The sequence below is a fragment of the Echiichthys vipera genome, assembly GCF_963691815.1.
Source record: "Echiichthys vipera genome assembly, chromosome: 17".
NCBI lineage: Eukaryota > Metazoa > Chordata > Actinopteri > Perciformes > Trachinidae > Echiichthys > Echiichthys vipera.
The window spans coordinates 18,995,438-19,016,678 of record NC_139842.1 but is presented as its reverse complement, the minus strand read 5'-3'; the positions used below and the strand labels follow the sequence as shown (position 1 = coordinate 19,016,678).

The window sequence follows — 21,241 nt, the reverse complement described above, 5'->3', positions numbered from 1 at the left end:
GAAATTACTTACATTTCTAAGATCCCTGAAATGTTATTTAAAATAAATTTAGCATTTCCTGTAATATTTTTGTTTCAATATCAGCCTGCAACGTAGACATGTCCATGAGTTAGGAGCTAAACTGTGATGGCAAAATGATTGGTTTGAAAACACTGATATGTCAGTTCTCATGGGGAGTGTACCTATGTTCTCCAGGTCCTATGTTCCCCTACAGCGTGGCTGTGGCTGAAGACTGTCAACAATAAATCTTCTGATTAGGTATAAATCTTCCTGTCCGTAGCTGAATAGTGTAGTCCTACGCTACTGTATTTGAACACTGGTCTCAGTGGTGGGACTTGAGAGAACCTGATGTTTTCTGAGGTGGTACGTCATGAACAAAGTTTGAGAACCACTGACTTAAAAGATTCAACTTTGCCAGCAAAAGGAACAGGAATTGAAACTGAAGCACAGCCAGATCTCCATTTGTTTGATGCAAACATGTATTTTATCAAAGGTTGTCAACCTTGTGGCATGCATGCACAGTTAATTGCAGACAAATCATTTCTAAAAACTGCAGAGATATACATTTTAAATCATTCAATGTCATATAACATTCAGCTATAATCCACACCTTTTTACAATGGAGTCATGAACAGCTTAAATAGAAATCCTTAAACTGAATGGAAAAGTTGAACTGGCTTCGGACAAATGTATATATTTTGAATGTTTGTAGAAATCAGTTCAATGCGAATATTTATCCACTTTTCCATCCATCTTCTCAACATGGCCCAGCCTCAACAATGCTGTCTTTATCATGACCTTCTCCTTCCACTTCTGTGTAACCAGGTTGTTTCTTCTGAAACTTCAAGGACGGCCAGTAGCTCTTGCGTCGCTAAAGGAAAAAATAAATAAATCAAGCACAGAAAAAAGTATGTTTGATTTGTTAACTCAAGCACGCCTGGCTCTTGTTGGGGGCAGGTCTCAGACACGTTCAGTGCTCACCTGGATGAGGTAAAGAGGTGATGCAGCAGTAGGATGGTAGTTGATGTAAAGAGCTACTAGTATCAGAGCCAAAAGTAACATCAGTGCAGCTGCTATACCGGCTATCACTCCTGTGTTAGCCAACCCACCACTCTTGGTTGAAGAATCTGTCCTCACGCCTGTGTTAAAGAGGAAGTCCCGTTACTTTAACCCTTCGTCAGGCTTTACTATAATGTCTTTTACAAGCATTAACTCACCACTGCCAGTCTTAAATATTTGATTTTTGGTCTCATCTGAAAGCAGACAGAGAGCAGTCATTTCCATGGCATTATCTTTTTTTTTTTATTGAGCGACAAAACTGCATACATTACTAGGTATTGTTCTGAGACAAAAAATACCCTCACCGTAACTTTCACAGCCTTTTTCGTGAGGAGTCAGGGAGGTCACATCCTCGATCTCTGGTGTGATAGAGGAGCCAGTGGAGCTGTAATCCTCACAGGTTGCATTTTTGCCCTGCTCGTACACATTAATAAAATATAATACATTCATGAATCTTAAAAAATGGCAAATAAGCAGCTATTCATTGTCGGTGTCCAACATTACCTCTTCTGAGCAGGCGTAGTCGAGCCATTCTTGCCTGTGCCTATCCATGCCATCTGAACACCTAAAACACATGGGGTGTTTATTTATAAGGGTTAAAATTGCACTATACGAACATATGGGCTTTCGCAACTCACCTCTGGAGTACATTGCACCAGCTGCAGCCAAAGGTTTGGTTGGATGAGAGGCAGAGCTCACAGCTGTCATGTTGGAGACAGGCTGAACAGATGGAAAGAGATATGAAAACAGACTGCATCTACACTAAAACATTAAAATGTCTAACATATTGAATAGTTGAAAGTAATCGTTTAAAGGTCCCATGTTGTAAAAGGGAGATTTTCATGTCCTTTTTAGAATTAGAGCAGGTTTAGTTGCTATTTAAATACTGTAAAAGTATTTTTTTAAAGCAGCTCAATCCACAGAGAAATGCACACAGCGCGTATTAAAAAACTGTCCCTTTAAATGAGCCATCAGGACTTGTATAGTAGTAATGTCACAACTATACTATATATAGGTAGAAAGTGCTGCTACAGTCATTCCCCAGCTGTAATGACGTGGAGGAACGCAGAGATGTGAAAGACCCAGAGACGCTGACCAATCAGAGCCAACTGGCCATTTTTTTTTTATGAAGGGGCTTAAAGAGATAGGCGCTTAAACACACCATACATCAAAAACTCTGTAATTATATCCAGACACATTAACATGGGTCATTGTGCAGAGCAAGTACAAATTCCTATTTAGAGGTATTTTTTAAAATGTTTTGCACAGGGGGCACCCAGAGTTGAACTGGGGACCTCTTGATCTGCAGTCAAATGCTCCACCACTGAGCCATACCCCCTATAATGATTACATCAATAACTAACATAAAAGAGAGTACATGTTTAAAATGTAGGATTCTCTCTTTGACTAGTGAGCTACTCGTGTCACAACAAATCACATTTGTTTAAATAAAGATATTTCAGTACGACACACATCAATTTTTTGGATAAATTTAATTTAATGTTTACATGTATTACAAAACAAATAGTGCAGAGAATATATGTATATGTAACCTTGTGTTTCTGATTGACATCTATTCTGGCTTTCATATATTAGATATTTCAGTATCTGAGCTATACCCCCCTGATAAAAATAAAAAAAAGGTTTACATATTGTATATATAGTTTATGACAACACTTCAAACATTTTAAATGCAGTTGCAACAGTGCATCTAATATGTTTATTCTGGTGGAAAAAAATCAGAGTGCTCAACTTTGCCTATGTCTCATCAAAACATGTTATTATAAATTTGTGATAGAGGGGGCACCCAGAGTTGAACTGGGGACCTCTTGATCTGCAGTCAAATGCTCTACCACTAAGCTATACCCCCCTACAATGTTGCCATTTGATAGTGTGATAAATCACCATATGGACATTAATATTTACACATAACTGACAAACAAGTGTGCATGTTTAAAATTTTGGATTCTTTCTATGACTAGTGACCTATCCGTGTCACAACAAATCACATTTGTTTAATTAAAGATATTTCAGTATGACACATTTTGTTTGTTTCATACAAGAACACTCCGATATGAATCAATTTGTATTGATTTAATTGAATATTAGCATTTGGAGGGGGATATTCTGAGACAATATGAGAAAAATAATGTGTTTTTTAACATTAAATCATGTCAATGTATGAACCTGAAAATGAGCAGAATATGGGACCTTTACTGATGATGGATACGGGTCACTTACTTGGCAGTGGAGTGAACTCAACAGCAGAGTAGCTGGTGATCTTTGTTGTGTCTATCTCAACCCGATGGTACTCATAAATCGTCCGCTGTTGGCCATCTTTGTTAGAGATATCACAGGGTTAAATATCTGAAGGTTTTCACAAGACTCTCTAAAGGCTGATTATGAAATGCATAAACATTGTTGCTGACCTGATGATTGAGGAGAAGGTGGTGTGACCATGAAGGCATCAGACAAACCGACTTTTACTGGGTGCTCCGCTGAACCGATCACACCTAATGACAGAGGAATCTGATACATAGATGAATAAAAAAAGAAGAATCACTTATGCATCTAGCAATAAGGGACACAAAAAGTTCAGAGCCCAGAGCAGAGGTGTGTCTCACATCTCGGTAGCTGAACGTGATGGTTCCTGTTTTGTAAAGCGCAGCCTGAAATGTAAAGTCTCCTTCTGACTCTTTTCCTGACAGTCTGACCCGCTCCCACTGGACCACAAACACCTCACCTTGAAGACAGTGAAGGTCAAGCAGGAGACACACAGGTAATCAGACAATCATGTTTGAATATCATGTGCCATCTTACCATTATCCAGGTATTGCACAGTGGAATCTTTGGAGTGGCTGGGGTCAAAATTAGCCATTAGAGGGGCGATGTACTGTGTTGCGGTCAACATACGGTGAACAATGTCCCCCGTGAAGATAAACCCTGAAAATGGCCGGATGGAAAAAATACGTAAGGCTTGAGTATGGCTCACAAAAACACTTCTCTGCTCTGAACACAAAGCAGGAAAGGTCACTTGAACATCTGTTATAAAATGTTACAAAAAGTACCTCCAGTTGCTATGGTGATCTGCCTAAAGTAATGTCCGTAAAAAGGAAAGTCAAATGACAGGGCCACCCTCTGCAAAGAGATTAGATACAGACAGACAGGGAGAGAATTAGATTTTGAGGTTATGTTTTGCCATGAGTTGCAATTTTATGATACTTAGCATCCTAATCAGCTCTTAAAGGAGGAAATGGGGAGAAAGAGTAAGTTTGTATTCCACTGAGATTAAATAAAAAGGCTGCAATTTGCTTACTTGTCTGGGAAAAGATATGTTTTGAAAGGTCATTTTTTTATAGAATACCACTTTCACTCATTTAGTAACTCCGCCTCCTGAATGTTCAGGCTTTAAAATTATAATCCTTCATATTTTCATTAAGTCGATCCTATGCATTTGATACTATTCATAGTAGACAGTTTTCAGTTATATCCAGTTTATTGGCATTAAGTCATTACCTCGCCATTCTCCCACTCGATTTAAAGGTCTCATATGGGTAAGTGTGAAATTTCCATCTCTGTTTTATTTTATTATAAAGCAGATCGAGGTGCTTTATAAATACTGTAAAAGTATCAAAACGCTCAATCCACAGAGAAATGCACACAACACGTATTCAGAAACTGTGTCTTTAAATGAGCCATCGGGACTTCTGTACTGTTGTGAACTATATTGCATATAGGTAGAAAGTGCCTCTACAGTACAATGACAGTCATTCCCCGGCTGCACTCATGGTGGACACAGAGAGCACAGATGCGGAAGACCTGGAAACACTGTCCAATCAGAGCATACTTGGCCTTTCCAGGAGGGGGTCTTAAAGAGACAGGCACTAAAATGGAGCATTTCAGACAAAATTGAACTTCTCTCAAGACATTGTGAGCTGGATTGAATCATATCTGCATGATCGAACACAATCTGTATCAGTCAACAACTGCAGATCTGACTCTCTTTGGCTAACCTCCGGGGTCCCTCAGGGGTCGATGTTAGGCCCCCTTTTATTTAGTCTTTATATTATTGATTTGCCCACTGTTTGTTCTGAAGCTGAATGCTTAATGTATGCAGACAACTGGGTTTTCTTTGTTCATGGTCATACCAAAGACGCGGTTGCCGCTAAACTCATTAAAACAATGTCATTTTATTGGATTCAGCTTTTAGTTCTGTGATGAACATTTTCCTCAGCGTCCAGTCCAATGTAACTATTGCATTTATCTAGTTAGAACATAGACACAACTTGGCATGGGCAAGAGCAGGTTGTTGAGGTCACCGGATGTGAACTTCTCAAAAAAGACAGTCTGCTAAACAACTGAGATCCACAACACCATGATTCACTCCCAAAATCCACATTCTCAGTCTCAAGATCAACAGAGTAAATGGGGAAACTGGCCCCGCTGTAAGCACTGATAAAAACGATAACCCATGACTGCACTTTTAGCTGTATAATATTATACCAAAAAAACACCTGTCTTTTCATTTCCCAAAATGAAAGCACATACTTCAATCTGATAGAACTGCTGCTCCTCCAAATATGTAACCTGGGTTGGATGTTTCTATAAAGCCAAATTACTAAGTTTCCACTTGGAGAACCCTGGGTTTTGTTTTTTCCATTCCTGTGCCTGATCCAACACATCTATCTGTATTAAAGTGAGCTGTATTTATTACACAGGGGCCAGGTGTTGGACAATAGAGGTCAAAGCTGGGCCTGGTGCTGACAGCCTCTGGCAGACCTGCAGCTCTTGGCATGTACCAACATTTCCCAGTGCCTTAGCTCCCCTAGCTCTGTTACCTCATGTTTCAGACTGATCTCTGTCCTGGCATACTATCACATAACATGTTTGGGCAAAATTTCAGGATTTTCTCCTTTGACAAATGTCGAATCAGTAGCTATTTGTGAACGTGTATTGCACCGATGACATAGTAAAGATTAGATTTCCATGTTTGGGTTGTCTGATCGTCTATTGTATATGGTAAATGGCCAAACGGATAAAAAAATCTTTATGAAGTCACATAAAATAACAGAGAAAACTTGCTTACAGTATGCGTTTACTCTGGTTTGTTCTCATTCTAGATATTCTACTTGATTTTATTGGTCATGACTATTGAAAGTTCAAGCAACAGGTTTAACACTTCAGAGACTTTAAATGCAGATGCACTGGTGCAGCACATGATGCATATTTTCACAGGCAGGGGGCACCCAGAGTTGAACTGGGACCTCTTGATCTGCAGTCAAATGCTCTACCACTGAGCTATACCCCCTACAATGGTGGTGTTCGATAGTCTGGTGAATCACCATATAGACATTAATATTTACACTAATAAACGAATTACATTAATAACTAACATAAAAGAGAGTGCATGTTTAAAATGTAGGATTCTCTCTTTGATTAGTGAACTATTCGTGTCACAACAAATCACATTTGTTTAAATAAAGATATTTCAGTAGGACACGTTTTGTTTGTTTCATTATCAATTTTTTGGATAAATTGAATTTAATGTTTACATCTATTACAAAACAAATAGTGCAGAGAATATATGTATATGTAACCTGGTGTTTCAGATTGACATCTATTCTGGCTTTCATATATTAGATATTTCAGTATGACACGTTTTGTTTGTTTCATACAGGAACACTCACATATGAATGAATTTGTATTGATTTAATTGAATATTAGCATTTGGAGGGGGATATTCTGAGACAATATGAGAAAAATAATGTGTTTTTTAACATTAAATCATGTCAATGTATGAACCTGAAAATGAGCAGAATATGGGACCTTTACTGCTGATGGATACAGGTCACTTACTTGGCAGTGGACAAGTAACATAAAATAAGAGAGTGCATCCTGTCATGTGTTTACTTTGATTTGTTCTCATTCACATGAAATATGAAGAAAACAATTTAGGATTCTCTCTTTGACTAGTAAAAGTTGACATTGATCAGTGACACAACAAATCACATTTGTTTAATAAAGATATTTCAGTAGGACACATTTTGTTTGTTTCATAAAGGAACACTCAGTTATGAGTCAATTTGTATTGATGTAATTGAACATATTTATCTGTAACCTTGTGTTATAGTAAATCAGAGTGCTGTACTTTACCTGTGTCTGATCAAAACATATTATCATATATGTTTTATACAGGGGGCACCCAGAGTTGAACTGAGGACCTCTTGATCTGCAGTCAAATGCTCTACCACTGAGCTATACCCCCCTACATCAATAATATCTGATAGTCTGCTACATCACCATATGGACATTAATATTTACGAATAACTAACATAAAAGAGAGTGCATGTTTATAATTTAGGATTCACTCTTTGACTAGTAAAAGGTGAACTATCTGTGTCACAACAAATTTGTTTAAATATAGATATTTCAGTAGGATATGTTTTGTTTGTTTCATTATCAATTTTTTCAATAAATTGAATTTGATGTTTACATGTATTACAAAACAAATAGTGCAGAGAATATATTTATCTGTAACCTCGTGTTTCAGATTCTAGCTTTCAGGCTTCTCTCCTTTGACAAGTAAAGAGTGAGTAACTGTCAACTTGTAATTGCTGCAGTGTTGAAGTTTAGCAACTATCTCACCAAGGTTTTGCTATTAAACCAATATGTTTGAGTACTGAGAGTATGAGTGCATTCCTATCTACATTTGGTAATAAAGATGCATCCCAATCTACCTAGACATTATAAATGGTCACATACATTGCATGTATAGTTCATGAAAACAGTATAACACTTTACAGTAAATGCATCATGGAGAAACATGCAGAAGGGGCACCCAGATTTGAACTGGGGTCCTCTTGATCTACAGTCATTGCTCTACCACTGAGCTATACCCCCCACAATGACTGACACGTATCCACAGAATCACAAATGACCATATGCATAAACATATTTATGAGTAACTGACATAGACGGTGTGTGTGTGTGTGTGTGTGCTGTATGTGCAGAGAGCATTCCTACCTTAACTTCATTAAAACTGTGAATAATTTAACGGTAGTAAGGAAACATCCCAGTTTGTATATTGGTTCTACCTGATCTGAGTGGTGATGAGTATAGAGAGTGCATGCAATAGGTTCAAAACTCTAACTGGAGATGCACACTTTGTATTTTTCACAAGCAGGGGGCACCCAGAGTTGAACTGGGGACCTGTTGATCTGCAGTCAAATGCTCTACCACTGAGCTATACCCCCTATATTTACATGCTTCAATTGCATATTGGTATTCTGGTAAATGATCATATGGATAAAGATGTTTATCAATAACTAACACAGAAAATAAGAAAGTGCCTCCACTTATTCAGACTGAATTCCATTCTGTCTTTCATGTTTCTGTCCTTTGTCAGGTAAAGAGTTGCTGAGGTGTTGCAGTTTAGCTCCGATCTCTCAAGGACATAAAGATGAGTTTGGCTATTAAACCATCATGTTTGAATACTGGCTGTATGTGCAGAGAGCATTCCTACCTTAACTTCATTAAAACAAAGAAACATCCCAGTTTGTATATTGGTTCTACCTGATCTGAGTGGTGATGAGAAGAGAGAGTGCATGCAATAGGTTCAGAACTCCAATTGAAGAGGCACTGGTGCAGCACATTTTGTGTTTTCTCAAGCAGGGGGCACCCAGAGTTGAACTGGGGACCTATTGATCTGCAGTCAAATGCTCTACCACTGAGCTATACCCCCATACTTATTATCCCCAATTGTATATTTATACTCAGGTAAATGATCATATGGATGAAAATGTTAATCAATAACTATATATAACACATACAAATAAGAAAGTGCCTCCACTTACTCTGATGAATTTTATTCTGGCTTTCATGTTTCTGTCCTTTGACAAGTAAAGAGTTGCTGAAGTGCTCACCAAGGACATAAAGATGAGTTTGGCTATTAAACCATCATGTTCGAATACTGGCTAAATGTCATGTATTCCTTAACTTTATTAAATCTGAATAGAAAGGCAGAAACATCATAATTTCAATAGACATGTTGGTTGTTAATGCTGACTTCAGAGTGTTCACGCAACAGGTTTTACACTTGAAAGACTTTAGATATAGCTGCTGCAACACATTTCTACAAGAACAAGACAGTATGCAAAGGAAGTATGTTTTTATTTAGAATTAGTTTTAAATGTCTTACGTAGGGGGCACTCAGAGTTGAACTGAGGACCTCTTGATCTGCAGTCAAATGCTCTACCACTGAGCTATACCCCCACATAGAAGGAGTTTCCACAGTGTATTCATGGGTGTGTAAATGACCATGTGGACGAAATATTAACTCATGTTTCCAAATGAATAATCACCTTTATGTCAGGTCTCTCTGGGTTTTTTTTATTATAAAAGAACGAATCACTTACTGTCTGTGTACTTCAGATTTCTACAGTGTTGCACTTAAGCCCTCTCACCAAGGACACTTTGCTGTCAGAACATCGTGTGTTTGAGTACTCTCTCCCCAGATTTGATCTGTAGTCAAATGCTCCACCACTGAGCTTCAACCTCTATAACAGCTTTCAACAAGTTCTTATTTGTGGCCTGGTAATATACAATATGAATTTTGAAGAAAGTGCATGTATTGTGTGCAAGACTCACCGCAGCCTGTTTGTATGAATTTGACAGAATCCCATGAACTCTAACTTGGCCATGCCGGACGTCACTCATGTCTACCCATAGTTCCCTTGTGCGCTTGTCTTCTGGGCCAAAGCTACGCCATGTGTAATACTTCCCAGAATCCTCCTTCCAGACAAGAAAAACACAGAGGGTCAGACGTTGTAATGGTGTCACAGCCTTCAGGGAGCGTGTCATTCAGTACAGGCATCGAGAGTTCACTGTGCACATGGTTAAATCATATGTTGTGATACACGTTTACTCCTAGTGAGTGGAAACGAGTTAACCGTCTTTCCAAAAGAGGACAGTGTTCAACTCCAACTAAAACAAAAAGAACACGCCAAAAGCCAAAAAGCCAAAAAGCATAATAAATGCCACAAGCCATTACAGTTATAATAATACACACTGTGGTGCAGCTCTCACCACTACACGTGTCATGTTGTCGGGCAGGGTGTCGATGGTTAGTCCTCCGCCCTGGACCGCCCTGCTTAGCCGTGCGTGGGTGGAAGACGACCTCTGAGCCCTGTGAGGAGGACTGTCACCTCCAGCCGACTCTCCGTGCCGCTGTGAGATCACACTGTACCAATTGTCTGTCAAAAATAATGAATATCAGGTTAGCGTGTTGTGCTAGTCATTAGGGGCTGAGATGATATAAGCACTTGGATCTTTCTTCTAAATTTTTTTTTTTGTTTACCCTGACAGCAGTACCACGCTCTGCCGGGAAACATGTCAGAATCCAGTTTTATTTAGACTCTTAAGAATGATGTTTACAGTTGTAGCTCAGTAATCAGCCACTCAGCCAAATGAGACATTGCAATTTGCTTTTGATACTGTCAGTCTTAGCCTTGTCAGTTAAAGCCTTTGTTGAATGAAGAGAGAAACAATACAGCAAACATTTTGTGATGCTCGGAAGAAACTGTCAAATCCTACAAACAATGTGGACCATATTTAGAAAGCAGACTGGGGTAGGTATGCTTTGTTTTAAAGTTCTGGGTGTTTAAATTGATGGCTTGTCTTTCTTCATAACCACATATTGAAAGCCACATATTCCTAGTTGATGTTAGGAGTTTATTTTAGCACCACACTGGGATTATTAAGTGTGGAAAATGCATGTCTGCTGGTTTGGATGGGGACCTACTGACATCTCCGTCCTTGCATAACCTCGCCCACTGATTCAGCTGTACATGTGGACCCAAATGTCTTGACTGAGCTCCAACGAGTAACTCATGTTGATGGTGTACAAAGCAGAGGTAATGAACTGGTCATTAAGTCAGTTAAAACAGCTGGTTGATAGATAATTAATCGATTAAATATCATTCATTCATTCATTCATCTTCAACCGCTTGTCCCTGTCGGGGTCGCGGGGGGATGGAGCCGATCCCAGCTGACATTGGACGTGAGGTGGGGTACACCCTGAACAGGACGCCAGTCTATCACAGGGCACATAGAGACGAACAGAGACAGACAACCATTCACACCTACGGGCAATTGTAATAATTAAAAGTTTTGATTGTTGTTTTAGGAGACACCAAGTCTATGTTTTTATATGCTTAGCACTTTTTTTTTTTAATCAAGCTTGAATTGTTTGTCTTGTGTAAAATATAATGATTAAAGAATAATAAATTATTCAGGAAGACTGCAATTTCAGAAAATTCACAGCAATATAATTGGTTTACACAAAACAACTCTGCTCCACTATGTGTTACAAACATAAAGTTTGCTTTTCTTTTTAAACAGTTGGAATATTTCCACACTTCCTTTATTTCCACAAGGCTGTAGATAAAACGTTTAAACAGCCCAGACTTCATAATGAAAGACAAATCTATGTGTCAATGGCTGTTGTTCATTTAAAGGTTAACAGAGAAGGCAAGAATACATCAGGCTGAAACTTTTGGAGATATTTCAAATGATATTGAATAACATTCAGACCTCAGTTAAACATTTCTGACAGCCTGTTTAATATCTAGTTTCAGTCTCTGGTTTCACATATTTAGACAGTGGTAAAGATGTACTCAGATCTTTTACTTAAGAGAAGGTACGACAGTACTACACGGTGTAGAAATACTCTTTTACATGTAAAAGTCGTGCATTCAAAATAAACCTAAAAAATATCACCTAAAATACTTTAAAAAAAACAAAAGGAAAACTGTATCATTGGATTATAATTATTGATGCACTAATGCTGGTGAAGGTGGTTCCACTGCATTATTAATAATTCATAATAACTTTTTAGTTGTTTTTTGTAGTTTATATTATATATATTATATGAATCTTCAAAATAACTAGTATGTCATCAAATAAATGCAGTGGACTAAAAAGTATAATATTAGCTTCCAAAATGTTGTAGAGTAGTAGTATAGTAAATGTACTCAAAACTTATACATATAACAACCATATAGGAAACTATAGGTACACGACTTGCTGACAGAAGCATTATAAGCATTATATATATATATATATATATATATATATATATATATATATATATATATATAAATTGTAAATTGAACGCGTAAAAATTAGATTTGACATAAATATGAAGCCATTGATTATGATTATTATTATATAGAAGTGGAATAGGGGTATGATTAAATTAGCTTTTGCTTCTTTCTATCCCTTTTCAGGAAATGTTAAGTTAATGTTGTGTTTTTGTTCCTTAGCTTTTGTTATTTTTTTTTAATCTATTTATATGTTCAAAATAAAGCATTCATTCATAGTACCTAATCTATCTCCGATGGCCATCAAACTCTATAATTTATCTCCCCCCGGTCAGGTAAGGAACAGTGGAGACACTGTGTCCTGAACGAATGTCACTTTATATCATCACTGCATCACTTTATTTAGTTGTACTGTCACTTAGTTCTGTAGGAAATGCTGCTACATTTGTAACACTGTTATCACTTATCGCTCCTTATCACTTATTTAGTTTGTACTTATTTTATTTCAATATGCTGCTAAACGTATTGTGCGTATTGTTGTATATTGTATATACCTATGTTTAACCACAATGTCTGTTGCACTCTGTCACATTTAGTTAATTGTTTGATTATTTTATGTTAGCTTTATATTTATTTGATTTATGTTAGCTATTGTTACTCTGATCCTTTCCCATCTTTGTACTGAAACTGTTGCACAATCATTTCCCTCGGGATAAATAAAGCTTCTTGAATCTTGAATCTCTCTAGCTATCCATCTATCTTTTATGACTATTACGGTTATACGCGGGCTTTTTTAGGTGCTTTACGGTACGCGGCGATGACGTCACATGGCAGGCTATATAAGCTCCGAGACAGCGCTCTCCGTTGGCGGGGTGTCTCTTCTAACCCTAAATCAGGTCGACCTCCTGTCCTCAACGTTTGCTGTTTTTCTGGTTCTGGGCTTTCAGCGAACGACGGGAGGTGTTGGGAACGTTTACGAGCAACAAAAAAGCCCGGACAATCACTCCGTCGTGTTCAGTTTCCCGTCTGAAACACCGCGAATCACCGCCGTGGTCAGTTTGTTCTGCCGCGAAGAGTTTGTCTCTGCTGCTCCGGTTGTCTTCATGTCGGGACTGTTGCTAACTGAGCAGAGTAAATCTGAGCAGGGGCGACTCCACCAGGTCTCACCGTGGTCCGGTTAGGAAGCCCAAGCTCAAACACGTGTAAAGCTTTGTAAAGTTTTTAACTCTGTCAAACTTCACCGGCGTGGACGGGTTGCATGCTCCCCAAAAGCATGCTAACGTTAGCACTAGCGGCACTGACCCGCCCCTTTATATGAAGCACCAACGAAGAAGTGATTGTTGGTTAACGAAACATGGTTAAGAAACTTTCAGGAGTTGTCAAACATGAATATAAAATGGTAAAATAAGAACCAGGATAAATATGTACACACTTGTAACAAATTTATATTTTAAGATTGTGATTCTAAATCATCCGACCACAATGGAAACTTAAAACTAAAAACTATTTGATTAGTTGGGCATTTAAATTCTACTCCCTTAGTTTAGCATACCCCATTCAATGACTTTTTCTATGTTTGTGCATTTTAATGTTAGGTCTACATTTAGAAATGCATTGTGTATAACTCTGGACATTTAAGAAAATAAACGTGTTCACAAAAAAAGTGGAATTCAGTCTAAGGCTAACTCCACTCCCTGCAACCCACTTTTAATTTGAGAAGAAGTTTGAGATGCATTTGACATAACAAAATACTTGTACATAACCGGTGCAATGTTCCTCCACTTCTTTTTGTGCTTCCACAGAATCCACACTGGATTCAAACACATTGACAAATACAATAACATCTTAACTCCCATGCGGTGCATTGCTGTTGAGTCTTGAAATAAGTCAGGTTATTTTAATTGTGAAGCAACTTGCTGCTTGTGGTTGAGATACAAAATTCTGCAAGCACAGATTTGTTTGTTTTAGTGCAGGGGTCTCCAACCCTGGAGCTCATTAGCTGGTTGATTGATACTGAATTGAATGCATATGTAATTATTAACCATTTTGCTTGATGTTTTAGGGGAAACTAAGTATATTTCTATATGCTTAGCACTTTATATTTTACTGCAAGCTTGTTTTTTTAATGATCAAAGAATATTTAATTATTCAGGAAGACTGCAATTTTAGCAAAATTCACAGCAATATAATTGGCTTACACAAAACAACTCTGCTCCACTATGTGTTACAAACATAAAGTTTGCTTTTCATTTTAAACAGTTGAAATATTTCCATAAGCCTGTAAAAAGTGCATGTGTACTCATAAAAACAGCCCAGACTTCATAATGAAAGACAAATGTATGTGTGTAATGCCTATTATTAATTATTAAAGTTAACAGAAAAGGCTCTATTACTGCACTATAGTTCTGTTTATGTCTGCTCATTACACACATGTATCATGTCTGACCTCATCTGAATCCGATCACTGTCCACTTATATCTTTTCTGCACTACAGTTCTGTTCATACCTGTTTCAACAGTCTACTGCATGTTTACATTGTTTACATGTTATACACCCGTTCACATGTCTGCTTACATCTGATACACACATGTCTTTCTACATCTCACGCCGGCGATGTTCTCCGTATCTAACCTGTACTAACACACTAACATCCTGACACTTATCCTACCTGTACTAACACACTAACATCCTGACACTTATTCTACCTGTACTAACACACTAACATCCTGACACTTATTCTACCTGTACTAACACACTAACATCCTGACACTTATTCTACCTGTACTAACACACTAACATCCTGACACTTATTCTACCTGTACTAAAACACTAACATCCTGACACTTATTCTACCTGTACTAACACACTAACATCCTGACACTTATTCTACCTGTACTAACACACTAACATCCTGACACTTATTCTACCTGTACTAACACACTAACATCCTGACACTTATTCTACCTGTACTAACACACTAACATCCTGACACTTATTCTACCTGTACTAACACACTAACATCCTGACACTTATTCTAACCTGTACTAACACACTAACATCCTGACACTTATTCTACCTGTACTAACACACTAACATCCTGACACTTATTCTACCTGTACTAACACACTAACATCCTGACACTTGTTCTACCTGTACTAACACACTAACATCCTGACACTTATTCTACCTGTACTAACACACTAACATCCTGACACTTATCCTACCTGTACTAACACACTAACATCCTGACACTTATTCTTCTCTTACACTTTATTCTTGTTGTTAGGATAAAATGTTTTTGTATAGTTGCACTGTTGTTATTTGCTGCTCTGTGTGCCCTGAATTGCCCCCCGGGGACAAATAAAGTTTTTTGAATTGAATTGAATTGAGAATACATCGGGGTGAAACTTTTGGAGATATTTCAAATTATATTGTATATCATTCAGATCTTAGTTAAACTTTTATGATAGCCTGTTTAATGTTTGTTGTGAGTCTTGAAATATGTCAGGTTATCTTAATTTTGAAGCCACTTGCTGCTCGTGGCATTGATACAAAATTCTGCCAGCACAGATTTTTGTTTGTTTTAGTGCAGGGGTCTCCAACCCTGCTCCTGGAGCGCTGACTGCCCTGCTTGTTTTAGGTATCTCCCCACTCTAACTCAGCTGATTCTAATGATCTGCTCATTATCAAAGAAGGAAAAACCTGTGCACAATAAGCAGATCATTAGAATCAGGTGGGTTAGAGAAGAGCGATGGCTAAAACACGCATGAGTGGAGTTGTTTACCACTGGTTTATAATGCTTGATGCGAAAGAATAAAACATCCCAGACTGAGTGGCGATGGTGTGAGGGTAGGGTCATTTAAAGTGCGTGAGTGCACATCCAATAAAATGTCCATGATAAAGCCGGATCTTGTGGTTTTGTCAAGCTCAAAAGTTTGACATAACTCACTGTCGGATGAGGGCGTAGCTCACATGGGTGTGCAAAACATGGCAGGTCGATAAAAGTGAACTCCACCTCCAACCAAACCCACATCGTCTACCGTGTTGTTCTCAAAACAGACATGGACAGACACCTTATTTAATTTTCAGGTGTTGAACCAGACTGACTGTATTTTGAACTAAGCAGCTGCTTTAAATTCAGCCACTTTTATACATGTTTCAAGCCTTAAAAGACAACAACAAACTCCCACGCGAGCAGACATACTTCCCAGTTTTACTAGCTCATGTAAATGAGAAAATTAAGTTAATCCTTCTGGTTCTTTACACAGAACGCAGTTAAAGCAGGGGGCTCAGCTCAATTCAGAACATTTGTCCTAACAAACAAAACTGGATAATGGTCAAAAAAACACTCTTAAGAATATGAAAATGGACATATTTAGCTTCTAAACAACTCCTTATGAGCTCCGGCTCCTCTCATGCCAGTGAAATGTTAGTTAATATTGGTTTCATGCCTGTATTTTATGTCCTGAGTGTGGGAGGGGAGCGCAGGCCTGTAGGTCCCTCAGCTATGTCCTGACCGAGCCAAATCCCGAGTTCAGACTGCGTGGGACATTGGCTGGTGATGCCTGCTTTAAACATCTCTCAATGCATTCACACAGTTATGTTACTTATGTCTCCCACAGCTGTTTAAACGACAATGCGTCATTTAACAAGTTGCCGTAGTGACAATGTTGTGACCTCATGGGGAGCTTATTCTGTTTGTACATGAGTGTTTTGTCTCCACCCTTTGATTGAATTAAGTGGTGCGTCAATGTGTTCGTGGCAACTCATATATTAAACCTAGATGTGTGATTGCTGAGCACTGGATCCGCCCTGTTGTGGCATCTATGAGGTAAGAGGAGACGTGGTGTTTTGAGGTCTGCAGTGCAGCAGATAAACATATTGGGTTTTATAAAAGATCGGGAGGGGCGCAGACAACTGAATATGAAGCTTCTAATATCTCCGCGGGTCATCAGTCTCACAGCTAGTGGTATTCAAATCCCTGGCAGATAATCAAAACAGTGAGATGAGGAGTCATATTGTCTCGCCTGTCCAGGAGAAAGTGACAAAAACACTCTCCACTCATCTATTTCCAGCCCTCTGAGCTCTGCATATACTGAATTCATACAGAATCGTACATTAAGCATAATAAAAAATAGTTTTATTACCGAGTATGTTTTCACGTACAATGACACGCCTCTGTGTTTTGTGTATAGAATATTATGAGCAAGTAAAAACATACAGCAAATAACTGAAAAATACATATAGAAAAGAAAAAAATACCATACAAATATATAAAAAGGTACTATTTAAATACTAACAAATACTATAACCAAACACATATTAAATATAAATGTTCAATATAGAATTAAAGTCCAGTAAGATACCGGTTTGAAAACTCACCTTTTCAAGCTTAATTGACTTGACCAAGGAGAAAGAAACTCTATAATACTGATTTCCTTGGTAATATTTCAACTGATCGGTTTATTTTCACAGTATATACTTCCAAATGTTTTTATAAAGATGAACAACAGTGAACATTTTGAACCTTTGGGTGCCTCTGAAATACATATCAGGCTTCCCACTCCTTCTTAAACATCACATTCAAAGACTTTCGAGGCCCAATTAGCCTCATATTCAAGGACTCGACATGGCAGAGTTTGAGACACGGATCAAGGTTAATTACTGCTAAACCACTGAGAGTGTTTATAATGAGAACCAGCAGGCTTTACAAAGGTTTGCAGGCAGCAATTAGAGACAGAGACGAGCTTGAATGTGCGATTGCTTCTCAGTTGTGCCGTGTTACAGTGTCGGTGGATTATGTGTTCTCTTGCCTTCATTAACAGCACAGCAAAACAACATATTGTGGAAGTTGAGGGACAGAGTAAGTTAAATGAAAATATCAAGGAATGTCAATTTCTATACTTTCACAAAATATTTTAAATTCAATCACTCTCATAGTTTTTTGAGCCTTCATTTATCCCCTTAAAGTCACGTTCTACTGATTTAAACGTGAATTTGATATTTAGAAGTTTGAGGTTTTCATACAAAATATATACGCTATCTAAACAGCAAACAGTAAAGTTTGTATGCTCCATGCAAAGATTCAGCATCAATATCAATAACAAATCCAATGGGAGAGAAATGCAACAGGATTTGTGGTGAGTCAATATTAAGATGGAACAGGATTTGTTTTGTAGGTTTGCTCGTGCACAACAACTCGTGCGTCACTGTGCCAGTGCAGGAATGGTGCTGGTGAGTCAGAACGTAAGAAAACTGTCATTTGTTAAAGCTGCCCCTGGTGAGGCTCAAGGACACCGATTAGGTTTGATCAATTCATTATGTTTGTTTCAGGGTGTAAAAGTTTAAAAGGGATTTGGCATCGATGAGGTAAAACAGGAACTGTTTTTTGTCACATGCATGCAGGCAATGAAAGGGCAGATGTTTTGGACAGGAAATTGACCTCTGCACGCTCTTTTAGGCAAACCACGACATTTAGCTGCCTTTTTCTGTGAGCGGTCAACTCAGAACGGTCTGAGCGGACACACCCTTCCTGAGCAGAGGCTGGAGGAGTTGGCATGGACTCCTCAACATCACCCACAGTAAACATGCACAGTTCATTTCAAGGCGTGTAGTTGAAAGGCAGATGTGCAATTCTTTTTGTCCAATTCCAGTGAGTTAATAAGTTTCTTTCAGATAATCAAGCCATATTGGCCTTGGAGATTCAAAGAGGGCTTTTATTATTATTATTAAAATAATCAAAAAGTTGGAAAGCTGATCATTTGGTACATCCCTTGGTATGTATTTTGGCCAGTAAATGATCCGCAAACACTAAAGTAACACTCACCGTGTTATGCTCTGAGAGCATTCATTTCCTTTAATAAATAACATGACACATTTAATTCAAGGCATCCCTAAAGGGGTGCAACAAAGCCACATTTTAAGAGAGCAAGAGTGCACTGATTGCCTTACTTTTCTTGTTTTTTTTTTTATTTTCACTATCCGATAAGACAAATAAGATGTTCCCTTACAAACGCTGTTCCAAACAGGATTGAAAGAGCAAAGTTGCTCAGCTGTTGGCAGATTTTGTTCTTGCGACTTTCTTTTTTCCTCAAACAAAAGCATGTTTTGCTTCTCACAAGTCAAACTGCTCACGACTTTTTACAAAATAAGAGTCAATCTGTGATCTGCAGACAACAACATCCTATCTACGATCCAATCTTACGAACCCTTTTTTTCACTTTCTTACTAATTTTTACAGTTTAGCGCCAACATGTCTGGAATCAGCTTCAGGCTATTTATTAAGCAAATGTCTCAGAAGGACACGGACGAGAGGCCAAACACTGAGGTCATTGACGGGTACACAATTCATTTTTCAGCTAGGGGCTCTGTGTTTTTATAGTGTGGTTGAGACGGTGTAGATGGCTCCCACAGGACCACGGTCATTTTTCAAAAACGGAGCAGTGTATAATGTTGAGTGACAAGGCAGATAAGAGCAAATTAGGCTGAGGAAAGGAGGATATGTTGGGTCAATACAGATGGCTGACCCCTTGTTTTTTTATGTCTGGGTACTTCCTGCGCATTAATGCTGTTTCATCTGCAGCACATTTCACTCTGCAGAAGCACAATTATATGTGCAACATGAATATTTCCTGTTGCAATTGTTCCAGCATGGCTATATCTGTCTCTTTTGTCCTTGCTTTTCTAAACTCTTGAGCTACTGTGACATGAATTCCCCCAATGCAGGATCAATAAAAGCTGTCTTATCTTATCAAACACACCTCTTGCATATCACTCGGCACCCCTCCACTTTATAAAATAAGCCATATACAGTATACAGTATATATATATATTAAAAAAGTAACTAATAAACCACTCTCCAGCAGCTCAAAAGCCTCCGAACATGTTCTGCCAGCAGGGAGGCAGAAAGAAAAACAAAGTCTAGCCTATATCTAATTTTAAACCTGAGTCAGGCTGTTTGTGGGTTGTTGTTTAGACTCACTCACATGCTTGTGGAAGCGGGTATTTTTATTGTACACTTTACTGTAAACTGGGTCATTCACTTTGTGCGTGAAATGAAACGGGCACGGCACGCTCATTTGCTGCTTCATGAAAACTGCGGTTTTACAGGGTGTTGAAACAGCAACAGTAGCACACACAACATTTGCATAAAAATGGAAGAATATTAACTATTAGGAAAATCATTTATATGCAAAGTTTAATTGCCCAGACTTTGAAACATTAAGATAAAAAAAAAAGCGGTGAAGCTGCAAGACAGAATTGCTTCACCTGCAAAAAGAACCATCTGTGTGACTTTAAAGGACAATATTAAAGCACTGATGATGGAGGGAACACACACACACACACACACACACACACACACACACACACACACACACACACACACACACACACACACACACACACACACACACACACACACACACACACACACACACACACACACACACACACACACACACACACACACACACACACACACACACACACACACACACACACACACACACACACACACACACACACACACACACACACACACACACACACACAGCTCACCTGTCTGATGTCGAACCCAAACTGTTGCCAGCTCTGTTTGGGAGAAACAGAGGAAAAGCATCACCAAACTGAAACACATGTTGGCCAAAAAGAACACACACAAAATAAAAGCTATGTCTCAGCTGCTGTCTTCCTCTCCCTCCTCTTCTTCTCTTTGCAAAAACAAGAATCCCTCTTCCACTCGTCACTCTCTTCCTCGCTCCAAATCTCTCTCTCTCTCTCTCTCTCTACACCACCAACCCTGTTTCACTCTCTCTCTCCTCAAAGCTGTTCATCTGTTGTCATGGTGATTACAACAGACACAAAGATCAGCTGACGAGGCTTTAGAGCAGAGAGGTGAAACATCTGCACACTTCAAAGAGGTCTGTAATTAAGTTATAATATTTCTATTTAATAAAATGATACTACGTATTCCTCCGTTTGGGATTCAAACATCCATCCATCCACTGGAGTCACATTATCAGCAGTGGGAATGGCGCCTCCCTCCGTCCAAAGCGTCTGCGAGGACAGTGAGAAATCTGTCA

The 21,241-nt window shown here is 38.5% G+C and overlaps 1 protein-coding gene across 1 annotated transcript; it reads right to left on the bottom strand.

Annotated features, from left to right (window-relative positions):
- Positions 1-522: 522 nt before the first annotated feature.
- On the bottom strand, positions 523-20,857 carry LOC310960003 (plexin domain-containing protein 1-like). Its single transcript, XM_083931577.1, has 14 exons — positions 20,718-20,857; positions 10,144-10,310; positions 9,706-9,849; positions 4,128-4,197; positions 3,880-4,002; positions 3,684-3,802; positions 3,489-3,588; positions 3,301-3,396; positions 1,698-1,779; positions 1,564-1,624; positions 1,365-1,473; positions 1,218-1,253; positions 982-1,139; positions 523-871 (listed from the first exon to the last, which is right to left on the bottom strand). The coding sequence occupies exons 1-14, from the start codon at positions 20,794-20,796 to the stop codon at positions 758-760; spliced, it is 1,458 nt and encodes a 485-aa protein (XP_083787703.1). The 5' UTR covers positions 20,797-20,857; the 3' UTR covers positions 523-757.
- Positions 20,858-21,241: the final 384 nt, after the last annotated feature.